Genomic DNA, 12,687 nt, shown 5'->3' with positions numbered 1-12,687 from the left:
AGCAGTCACCTTCTTAAATTCTTAAGTGGGCAACACCCATCAGTGACCAAACAGCACACAATGTTCTGCAGATGGGCTGCAAAGGCCTGTTAGAAATGGACCGACTGAACGCTGAGGACAAAAATATAAAGAGAGATCAAGTCAGGATGCTGCCAGGCTGTCACTAAACAGACAACGCACAGGGTAAAGACATGTGGGTGTGCTTATAATGTGTCTGTTGGGCAGTTTTTACCGGTTTCCTTGCTGGATAAAACAGATAAGAGAATGTCACTGTAGAGTGCTGCTGCATTCGAGTGCCCCTGGTAATTTCAACACCATATGTGGAGGGGAAAATAGACATTATACTAAGTCACTGATTTCACTTTATATAATAATTATCCACAAGTGCTGGCATAGTGTTAATGTTCTCCATGTAACCCTTATTTACTCCTTTAAGTTTATTAAAAATTAATACAATAAAATAGCATGATAGTGGTATAAGTATCACAATGATGACTCATGTCCTTTTATGTACTTTGACATAAACCTATGTCTTATATGAACAGTTATATTTCTAGCTTGATATTTGCTTTAAAACAGAAATCTGTGATATGTTTATTGTGATATATAATAAAAGGGCCCCAGTATGTGATTAAAAATTGATGAAATTTCTATTCTGGGCCAGAGCATCTTTTTTAGTTTGCCTGTTTCATATTAATCAGCGTTCAAATTAATACTGAATGTTAGCTGAGTGAGTGAGTGTCTGTTTATGAGTCATAAGAAATCATTAAGAGAGGGAGAAGATGTTTATAATGCTTAAACTGAGCAGTATGTTAATGAAGCTTTGCCCATATCGGTGGAGGAGGGGGCATGGGGTAAAACTATGGACTGTATATTAAAAAAGGATTTCAGTCTATTTACCATCCATGGCTCCATCTCACTATTTGGACTGTTCTTCTCATTTTTGTGCATGCAAATGAAAAGATTATTTTATTATTGTGTCATGCATAACCTACCACTATACCCAGCTTGCATGGGCTTATAAGAGAAGACAAATTAATTTAGAACTAGTGTGCTGCTGCGTAATTTTAAAAACATTAAAAAGTCAAATAAACAAGAAAACTTACAATCAGATCTTCAATATATATGGCAAATTGTATAAATTAAAGAATATAGACATTTTTATATAATACTGGATCAGTCAGAGTAAATAATAATCTAATAGTCTGTCTTGACTTCTTTTCAAGACTTTTAAGACAAAATTATCAAACTTAAACAGTTTAAACAGCTATTCATATTTTTCTTCTAAATGGCTGAATATTTCAGGGTTTAGTTGAGCCATTTCACAGAACATTGACATTCATAAATCATTATAGTTATCATAGTACATCATGTAGAGGACAAAAGACAATGTGACTCACGCAGCTCGAGATGGTGGTCTGTGGGTTAACTTACAGGATTTGTTTTTTCTTTTCTTTCCTTTCTTTTTTTCTTTTTCTTTTTTTGAACTATGACATTACAAAACAACATTTCCACACTTACTCAACACTTGATGTCAATCATGTTTCCCTCTTGTTTTCCACTGGATCTGTCCAGACTTGACAAATCACCAGTGATGGAACAAATAGTTGCTTAAGTAAAGGCAGTTACACAAAACTTTACAATAGTCTGCATTCACGATTTTACATCAAGAACATGTAGTGTACCTCAGTATCAAAAGCAAAAATAACCATCATGTTATTTCAGAGTATCTTACTGATGCATTAACATGTAAGCTGTAGCTAGTTGAGATTGAACTAATTTTTACTACTTTATGTTGAATAATGTTTGGTGTTTTATAATGAGGTTGTATGTTTAGAATGTAAAATCTTAATTTCTAGAGTAACCAGTAACTATGTGCATTTGTTCTCCCTAACAAAACCAGAGGAAGAAGAAGCAGAGGAGTTTTATTTTGACGAACTGCTTGCATGAAAACCTCACTGTGGTCTGTATTCCACAAAGGTCAACGCTACAATGCTGATATAATACTTAACTTTGAGTAAAACCACTGGTGTAGACTACAAAGTATTCTTCTAAAAAAAACTACACAGAGTATTATTTACTTTTTAACCATTTAGGTTTAATGCATTATGAGTCTGAGGCATCAGTGGGAAGCGGTTTCTGTTTCTCCAGATCTTAATTTTAAATCACTCCTTACACCCAAAACTGTGGCTACTGTAACATTTCCTTTTTCCTTTCTTTTTTTTTCCATTGGTTTCACTTCTCCATTCAAATTGTACTCAGTGCTCAAGTATGATTTTAAAAGTAATAAGGTAGATTACATAGTGTATGTTTGTGAAGATTCTCAGTCATCCAGGTCATGTTATTCATACCGTAGTTGTAGGCAACACAGGTCGTACAACAGGTTGCATGACAACCTTCTCTACTAATTACATAGTGTCATACATACTTAAATACAAGTAAAATTACAGACTTGAAAATATACTCATAAAGAATTCAAACAAATGACTTAATTACAATAATTTCAGTAGTTGTAATTAGTTACTTATACCCTTGATATTCCGTTATATTTTGAATTGTCACCTTGCACCTGATGTTTCTTTTCTAGACATTCCAACCATAAATTCATGCAGAAAAGTTGAACAAATCACGAGAATGGAGGACGCCTGCTTAATGTGTCCCCACAGTTCTGAAACGAAACCTACACTCTTGGTATTAAGTGGCATAAAATGGAAATTTTAATAAAATTATTAGAATTCTAATTTAAATTTAGGAAATTGTGATATAATAATTACACTCAATTATTTTTCAATATGATGTGTTTAAAATGATAGAATTTAATTAATAACGGAAAGTACTAAAGCTATATAAAAAAAGGATCTCCATGCTTTTTCAAGAAAACAGAAAAAGAAACTGTTCCTGAGACATTTTTCTTTCCCCTGGTACTGAAAGAGGTATTGAGTATTATTTTTGTTAATACAATGCAGTATTGTATTGAAATTTAACAGTCTTGGAACTCAACAAAGTACCAGTGTCTCAATATTGTACTCAGGAACAGTACTTCTGTAAATATATGGTTAGGTATTTTCCACCATTGTGAATAAATGCTTGTGGATTGTGGTATGATAAACAGAGGGGAGTCTGGAGCATCACAGACAGTACAGTCTGACGAGTCGGGGAAAAAGTCTGGACTTTTTCCGAGTTCGATTCAGGTCATGTGACCACTTTTCTGTGATTGTAAAGTTTCCGGGAATACCTTGAACGCATCATTATGAGACTGCACAAAGTCCAGCAACAGCCACAAGACCGACCGACCGACCGAGAGACTGACCGCAGTCCGGGACGTGGAAGTGAAAGTGACAGCGGCGAGTCCTCACTCTGAGGAAGGCTACAAGGATAAAAGAAAAATACAAAACCCTGTTTAGTTTCAGCGGCTGGTGAAACACTGTGGCAGGTTTTTAACTGCAGAGCTGTTTGCTGTGTTTCCTGTTTCTAAAGTTGACTTGAGTCGCTCTATAAATGCATTGGATCCGGTGACAGCCTCGACACAAACACGCAAGACACGACGCAGACATGGTGAGTAAATATCAGTGTTTGATAAGCTGAGCCGCTTTTTTTTTTTTACAATGATTTATTACAGCTTCGATAAGAAGAGAAAAAACTTTGATTTGGCTGAATACTTCTGAACTCTGACTCTTAAAAATCTGTGGCAAAGTCCCAGAAGTAATAATAGTGGGCAAATAGGACAGTTTATCTGCTGTGAACGCATTTTAAATGACGAATGTGTGGCCAGAAAATAACAAAACTGAGCTTCAAACTCCTTTTTTTTATTGATTTAGAAGCTCGTGACTCTCTTGTCAGGTCGAAATAACGTGGAATAGTTCTCAAATAATTTAATAAACCCAAAAATCCCAAAATACAAGCATACAAGAATGATAAATGAATGATAAACATCGCTGATATGGAGTGAGTCAATGTAATGAAGTGAGTCTACTCAGCTCGAGGTTTAAATCTTAAAGTAGTAGTAGAGGTGAGATATGAGAGATGTATATCAATAAAATTAACAAAGTAAAATATACGTAAATATAAAAGACTATCTGTTTAGGTTCTTCTGTTACATTTCTCACTATAACTGTAAAATATAATCGATGATTGGATTAGTGGTCAATTATTAAATTAATCAGCAACTATTCTGATAATCAATTAATCAGTTCGAGTGATTTTATGAGAAAGAGAAGTCGAAATTCTTTGATTCCAACATCTTAGATGAAGATATTTTATGTTCTTTTTACTCCTCCATGAAAATAAACTGAATTAGGGCTGCAACTAACTAATGTTTGCATTATTGATTAATCTGTCAATCATTTTCTCAAGTAATCGATTAGTTGTTTGGTCTGCAAAATTGTCGGAAAATGGCAAAAAAAAAAAATGTTTCCTGAAGTCCAAGGTCACGTCTTCAAGTGTCTTATTTTGTCCACAAGCCAAAGATTTGCTGTCATAGATGACTAACAACACATGAAAATACTCACATTTAAGAAGCTGGAATCTGAGAATTTGGACATTTCCTCTTAAAAAAACAAAAAGATTAACTGATTATCAAAATAGTTCACAGCTAACACCTTACATCACTTAAATTGAATATCTTGGCCCTTGGATTAAATGAGACATTTGAGGATATCATCTTGGCCTTTGGGAAACACTCATCGACATTTTCTTTACCATTTCATGACATTTTGGACCAAACAACTAATCGATTGATCGAGAAAAGAATGGACAGATGAATTGACAATGAAGACAATCATCAGTGCCAGACTTACATCTGATCTTTTGAAGATGAAACCATGAAGTCATGAGTTAAGAATGCATTTTTGACAGTCAACAACAGCATTAATCACCTCCCATTATCCTTCTTGCATGTTCCACTTTAAATATGAATGAACCCTTAGAACTTAGGTACTGCTGAAATCATCAGATTAATATTATGCAGACCACACAGCAGTTTTCACAGTTCAAACACGATCAGTACCCGACGCTGCTGTTACGAACATGCTATTACATGATGTGGGTGTGGTTTCCCTGGATGTGCCAGGTACATTAATGCAGGCAGGCAGGAGGGAGGGAGTGAGGGCAGGAAGGAAGCAAGGAGGGGAACTGGAATGGGCAGCAGTTCCTGTGTTAAGACGTCGCCGGCTGAATTTTAAACACACAGACTATTGTTCAACCACTATTTGGTGGGCCAAAAATTAGATAAGGGCATCCATGAACCAGTTACCATCGGTAGAAAGTCTACTCTTCTTAGCCTGCTCTTCTAGAACTTGCAGACAGTATAGATACAATGAGTCTTAACAGGAAGACATAGTGTATTATGAAGTCAAGATGCTGAGAGAGAACTTGTTTTGTTCTATCTGTCGGTTTCCTGTTTCTGTCAACTTCTGAGATGGTGGCTTCCTGTCATGGCTCACAGGGTAAAGGTGAAGGAGAAACCTGCCAGGATACTAATTGCTTTGAGGTCAAACTCCTCTCTAAATATCCTGCTAATCAATCTGTGGTAACTGTTGTTTTGTCCATTTACTGTTCTGGCCCTTTTCTTCTCCTCTCCGAGCAGACGTAGAGGATAGTATAAACACATTCTTCATGATCTGGTGAAACCTGTCCTGCTTCATTTTATCACTTTCATGTCATAACTTGTTCCTCTTTTCAGCTTCTATTTTCAGTTCTCAGAAAATTACTTTTACCAACAGTTTTGTTTCATTACATTATGAAAAGAGTGTTTTGAGTTACAGAGATGCACTCATGCTTCAGTCTACTGGGAAAACATGTCACAGACGGCAGGATGATTTGTTCTGCTAGAGTTCCCAGCAGAAATGTTGCCATGTTTATGAAACAACAAGCCAGTGTGATCTGTATCAGGCAGGCATAGATTGATTCGTCTCAGTCTGCAGACTGTCTGGACAACAAGCTGTAAGATTTTCATGTTACTGATTTCTTTGAAAATTACTCAAAACACACTTCATTCAAACTTGTCTTGGTTCGTCTCTCCACTGTTCCATCAATCGCCAGCTCTGGTTTTGTTGAAATAAATCCTTTATTCACTGAGTTAGATGTGAAAATATCGGAGGAGGGATGACAGTGAGGATGGTCATCAGAGAAGCAACAGGGAGAAACGGCGTGTAGAGCCAGAATATTTTCACATCTGATTTATGAAATTAAGGGACGATTTCAACCAAACCAGACCTGGTGAATGTTGGAACAGGGGAAAGACGAGCCAAGATAGTTTTGGTGAGTTTCATATCATTTCTATTGAGTTTGAATGAAGTGTGTCTTACAATGATTAAATTACTGTTTGTGTAAATGGAGCCTGATGGATTTGGTGAAAGCAATAAATCGTCTGTTTTTGGTTAAGCAAACTTACTCTTCAACATGTCGGTCTATCTGTCTAGGGATCCTTTCCATAATGTTGTCAGACACTGAAAGTCTGTGGAAAGGAAAAGAGGAGTTTTTCTTCTAAACACATTATGTTAGTAGGATTGCAACTAACAATTATTTTCATAATCCATTAAGAGGCGGAAAAATGTCGACCCGTGTTTCCCACAGCCCAAGATGATGCCTTCAAATGTCTCGTTTTACTCAAGATATTCAGTTTACTGTCAATGGAGCGTAAAGAAACCAAAAAAATTCACATTTAATCATAGAATTTTGACTTTTTCTCTTTGAAAACTTACTAAATAAACTGATTATTCGATTATCAAAACAGCTGGCAATTAATTTAAAGATCGATTAGTAATCGATCAATCATTGCAGCTCTACTAATTAGAACATAGTTGCTGAAAATGTGAAAAGACTGAGAACTAAGTAATATTGAATTGCGAAGTTAGACCGGTAAACTGCAGGAGCCATGGCCTCCCAGCACTGTATAAGTAATAGTGGTGTTTGTCACGGAGTATCAATCGTCGATCAAGTCACAAAAAAAGGATCCTACATTTCCCATAATTCACTGACTGCTGGGTAAATACCCTCGTCTAAATTACATGACCCCAGTTTGTAACACAGGCCGTCTGTTTAAAAAAACACAGTCTTCAAGCCTAGAGAGAGATAGTTGTTTTCTCAGTCTTGACATAAGTTCCTCCAGAGCCACAGAAGACATTAAACAACTATGTCACTTGCCCCTCCCTTCCCTATAATTCGTAGATTGACCTTTATGCATAAATTTAGTGGCATTGTGCAGAAAAACCTTTCTGAAGCTCAGGGTGACTGAAATATTGCAGCTAAATTAAGTTTAATTGCATCCATTCCAAAGTGACTTACACTAAGTGCATGCAAAATCATTAAGAGCAACAGTTAGACATCCTCAAAACTTGGAAGTGCAACCCTGAGACTTAAAGGGACAGTTCACCCCAAAATCAAAACTACATATTTTTCTTCTGGCCTTTGTCCATCTAGATTTTTTTTATGCTAGTTGTAGAGTTTTTGAGATACTGGCTGTAGAGATGTCTGCCTTCTGTCCAATATCATGGGACTAAATGGTACTCGGCTTGTGAGGCTCAAAGCACCAAAAAAAACATACATTTGAAAAACTCAAGATCAGTATAATTTTCCAGAAATCATGACCCTGTTACTCAAGAAGATCCACAGATCTGGTTGGATACCATCTTTCAAGCAGAAAGGAAAGTAGTTCCGGTGGAATTTACTGCAGAAAGAAAGTAGATCCCACATGAAACTGCTCGCAACTGTGGATTCTCTTGAGTAACCAGGTCATGATTTTTGGAAAGAGATACTAGTTTTGAATTTTTCAAATGAATTAGTTTGGTGCTTCAAACACCACAAGTGGATTGCCATCGAGTCCCGTTATATTAGAGAGGAGGCAGACATCTCTCTGGCTGATATTTCTGACACTCTGCAGCTCACACCAAAAACAATCAAGATGCACTACAGGCCAGAGGAAAAATGTGTATTTTTGATTTTGGAGTGAACTGTCCCTTTAAGTACATGCTAGCATGTGATGTCCAATGCTACTCACCAAATCTCTCTGGGGTTTGGCACGTCGGCCCGGATATGACTGCCACAGTGCCAATGGCTGGTCATGCTAACTACCGACGCTAACCGACTTCCACTCTTTATCCTAAAACATAACATGCATCACATCCTGTCTGCGTTGGGAGATTTTCCCAAGAAACAGGTGTTTGCAACCAGAAATGACCATTATCCACCCTTATTATCTTTCTTTTACCATAGGAAAGTTCCCGTAACACAAGCACATTAATTCCTGCGAAAAGTCCCAAATGAGACAATTAATCCACCTCATGTCTGACTCTAACCTCGCTGTGTTTGTTGATTGGACAGGAGAATGGGAAGAGCCGCCTGCAGCAGACCCAGGAGGACGTGGAGGAGGTGAAGGTCATCATGCTGGACAACCTGAACAAGGCTGATGAGAGAGCTGGCAAACTGGAGGACCTGGAGGACAGGGCTGATGAGCTCCTGGAAAAGGTAACCTGTGGCTATTTTAGCTCAGAGTTTCTCTGTGGAAGTGTCTGGGTTGTATGGATAAGCTGAATGAATGGAGCAAATGGCTCACAGACTCCTTTTTCACGGGCGTCTAGGGATTAAAACTAGGAAATGTCATATTGATGTCTATAAATACACCTTAGGTGGAGCTGGAGAGGAAAACAAATGTACAATTTACATCCTGATTGTGTTTTATGGTGCTATTTTTAGAGAGGTATTTCCTATTGTTTCCTAAGATGAATGAAGTGAGTTGGTCTCCCTGGGTATGACAGAGTGAGTCCAGGACATGCCACGAGGCAAATGTCCGTCCGGGGGTCAACAAGTGGGTCACCTCGTTCCCACATTTCCCTGTCGGCCTCTGTTACATCACACGGTTCTCAGCAAACAGGCAGATGATTGAAACTTAAGTTCAGGAACTTAACTTTTTGACAACATGCATAATGAGCACGCAAACTAGGAAAGCAACTCAAGCTGAAGTTCAGTGCTTGTAGAGGTTTAGAAACTTAAAGCTACACCAGTAAATATTTTCATGTTAACATGTTGACTTTGCAGTCCCTTCAGCTACACAGAGGGTTTTAGCAACTTTGAGCTCATTGTTTTGGTATTACAGCCTGCATCCACTATGACAGCAAAAAAGCTCTGATAAACTGATCCAAGTTTACCTCCTTAATGCTAAATTACTTTAAATGAATGCTAATGTTGTGTCTTCTGCATGTATGTTGTTTATAGGCGGCCAAATGCCCAAAAAGTACAGGTATCATAACTGTTTGTGGCCACTTGGGGATGGCAGAAACAGAAAAATCTGGCATATTATGACCTTGAAGTTGCAAAGTTTTTAGTCAGCAGTTGCTTATTTGCACATCCAGGAGACACAGAGAAACAAGCTCATTTGGAGGTGTGTTTGTGTCAACTTGATGATTGCACGTCTAATTTTCACTCTCTGAGGGAAATATTTGTTTTTTTTAGCTGTTAAATATTCTGCTAGTCATTTACTTTGTCTGGGGGCAAAAATTAGTGGATGAGTGGAGAGACTGAACCAAAACAATGAGCTGAAAGAAGCTAAAACACTCCACAGAGCTGAGAGGAACTTTAGAGCTGGGTAAAAGAATCATTACAAGCATCCCCTGTCACATAACATGCAGTCATTTGATCCATTGTCGACATAGAAATACTGGTTTGTGCAGCTTTAAAGGGATAGTTCTGATTATTTGAAGTGTATGAGATGCTTATCCATAGTCAGTGTGTTTTTTACAGTACATGGTGGTCGACACACCCCCACAGTTTGGAGAAACAGAGAGGAGCACCAGCACACAAGCTAAGCTATGTACTGCTGTGGAGAGAGACAACAACAAAGTGTATTTTGGCCACTTTAAAATGGTCTACCTAAAAAAATCAATACCAGTTTAAAATGTATGCTATATTCAGAATATTTCCACTATTATACCTTGCTGCCAGACAGTTTTTTCACTTATTTAAGCCAAATGTTGCTCTCCATTGACAATAATTTAAATTGTTTGGTTTACCAGGAACAGAAATGAGCAGAAGCTAAAAATAGCTGGTTTGGCCAGTGGAGTCTACTTGGCTGGGAAAGAGTGATATTTGGATTATATAATGGCAGTTTCCTGTGCTGTCCAGTGCATTCCTTACTTTCCAACATCAGTGCTGACTATGCATTAATATCAAGTGCCTCATATAACCCCTCCTCAAATAATCCAAACTATCCCCTCAAGTTTTATGATCACGGTGCCCAGTTGCTGAGAGCTGCTTTCCCAGTTTGTCCGTTCCTAATCCGTGTTATCGGAGGGTGTATCCAAGTGCTCCTTGAACTTAGATTTTAGTCTTCTTCCTGTTTAATTCTTTATTTCTGCTCTTCTGAGAACAGTCTGTGTGATATAACATGGGGCAGTGGGACAATGCTCCAACAGTGTGACCTGCTTGTCGACCCACAGATGGATCATGGGATTCATGTGATCCATAGTGTAGTTACACAACAACATAATGTAACATCTTCTGTTTGTGTGTGTTTTCTCCGCAGAGTAAAGCTTTCGAAAAGACCGCCAACCAGGTGAAGCAAAAGAAGCGATGGGAGAACAAGAAGATGAAATATGTGTTCATTGGCGTCGGAGTCATCGCCGCACTCATCATTATCGGACTCATAATCTTTGCGTCCGTAGGATAGCACAGGAGGACAGGAGCTCCTCTGCTGGTGAAAGGAAAATACGATATTGGGACTGAGGGACTTGATGAAGTGGACAAAGACGAAAGGTCCAGGAAAAGAGGAGCGCAAACTATGAGACTCTAGCATCTCGCCTCATCTGCTCAGTCTGTGATATTTCTGTGTTTAGAGGTATTTATGGGACAAGACGTCCCACTCTTCATTAGTGTAAGTCTTCAGTTGATATGGTACCATTGATCGCTCGGCTGCTTCGCTGTGTTTTTTGTACCTTTTCAAAGGTCATGTCTCTGTCAGGCCCACATTGGAAGGACACACAAATCTTCATGAATGTTAGATCTTAGTAAAGGTGTTCGAACACCCTGCCGCTTTAGGAGAATTATGAATAAATAATTTCTTTTAACAAAACATCAATAGGCTGCTACTTTTGTACTATTTCCTTATACACAATGGTTCAGGTTCAAGAGCACCACTCAGAGGAGCAGAAACCTGTCATCAGTGATCACTGAACTATAAATAGACTTTGTTTTATAGAAGATTTAGTCGATGATTTGAGGAGAGTCAACTGTCAGTGCAAGAAGACAGACTTGGTAATTACAGATAACTTCAAATAGTAAAGAATTAACTTATGTATTGTCACACAAAATGTCACCTGTCAAAAATGAAATGCCATCAAAAGTGTCTGTATCATTAAAATGTGTGTGCTTAAAAGGGGTCTCTCTTGATTTATACATGTCTGTATTTTGTCCATACATCTCTATAACATGTCTTGGTGTGCTACTGTATTTTTCTTTGTTATTTTTGTCAAATGATCTGTCTAAAATCAAATCTCACACACTATGTTCAAATGTTTGGTCGATGAAAACCAAGAAACAAACCACTGGCAAAAGTGACATGGTACCAACTGGTTCCCAACCTGAGGCTCCCACCCCCAACTATGGGTCAACGAAGCTTGATATTAAAGGTTCAGTGTGTAAGATTTATGGGAATTTATTGGCACAGTATGAGAGAAATGGAATATAGTATCAGGGTTCAACGCTATTTTTTTTTTCATTGGCCAAGTTGGTCAGAAATTTACTTGCGTGGAGTCAACTTTTACCTGCCCCTGAACAATTTGTTTTATTTATTAGTGGTTAAGAAGTAACAACAAGTTAATTGTCATATTTAATCTAGGGTTGCACCGTCTTTAAAATATCAGAAAATGCTAAATGATGCTAAATGTCCAAGGTTATGTTTTGTTTTGTCAGTCCAAAACCAAAAAGTTAATGTGAAAATAAAGGTAGAAAAGCAGGAAATCTCCATATTTTAGAGTCTGAAAACATCAATTTTTATATGAAAATTATAATAATTATAATAATTTAATTCACTTTTATGCTTGCCTAGTTGTAAAAGTTAGTTGCCAAATATACTAGCCTGAAATGGCATTTTATTTGCAAGCAGATAATTCTTATTGATGAGCCCTGGATCTTCATAAACATGATGCAGGGAGAAAAAAACATAGACAATGTTGAAAAAGAATCTTATTAAATATGTATGATTGTTAAAAATGAAAAAAAAATTCACAATACTGAGAGAGAGTTGTATAAAAGTATTAAAAGGAAATAATCTGCTCATTCTGTTTTACACACCATCCTGCAGTTATTGTGTTCACTATTTGAGGTAATTGTACAGTTTATTAGTTGTTCTGTAGTGTTACTGTTATGCTTTGAATATGATATGAAATATCTATTAAATATGCCACATCAGTTTACCCTGATAGAAAAGGGGTCCTTTATAGAAAAATCGTGCAAACCACTGATTTAAACTATCCATAATCCACATGGATCTAGTATTTAGAGCCTAAATATGAGTCTTCAGAGGCACAGAGAAAGTTTGAGCCTGGAGCTGTTGTCTGTATGTCATTACATTTTTATTGAATTGTAGTTAAACTACAGTGACCCCTGCTGGCTGATATATTTACTTCAGATAAATAGGCAGGTTGTAATGGAATGTATTTAACCAAACAACATATTAATTGACTATGGATTCTTACT

At 37.4% G+C, this 12,687-nt stretch overlaps 1 protein-coding gene across 1 annotated transcript; it reads left to right on the top strand.

Moving 5' to 3' along the window:
* Positions 1–3,232: 3,232 nt before the first annotated feature.
* On the top strand, positions 3,233–11,365 carry vamp5 (vesicle-associated membrane protein 5). The gene is given in 4 exon segments (XM_084729178.1): positions 3,233–3,555; positions 8,320–8,463; positions 10,517–10,654; positions 10,656–11,365. Coding segments are annotated over 4 exon segments (321 nt in total). The 5' UTR covers positions 3,233–3,552; the 3' UTR covers positions 10,692–11,365.
* Positions 11,366–12,687: the final 1,322 nt, after the last annotated feature.

Source organism: Lutjanus erythropterus, chromosome 10 (genome assembly GCF_056507025.1).
Source record: "Lutjanus erythropterus isolate fLutEry1 chromosome 10, fLutEry1.hap2, whole genome shotgun sequence".
Lineage (NCBI taxonomy): Eukaryota > Metazoa > Chordata > Actinopteri > Lutjaniformes > Lutjanidae > Lutjanus > Lutjanus erythropterus.
This window is presented reverse-complemented; position numbering and strand designations above follow the sequence as displayed.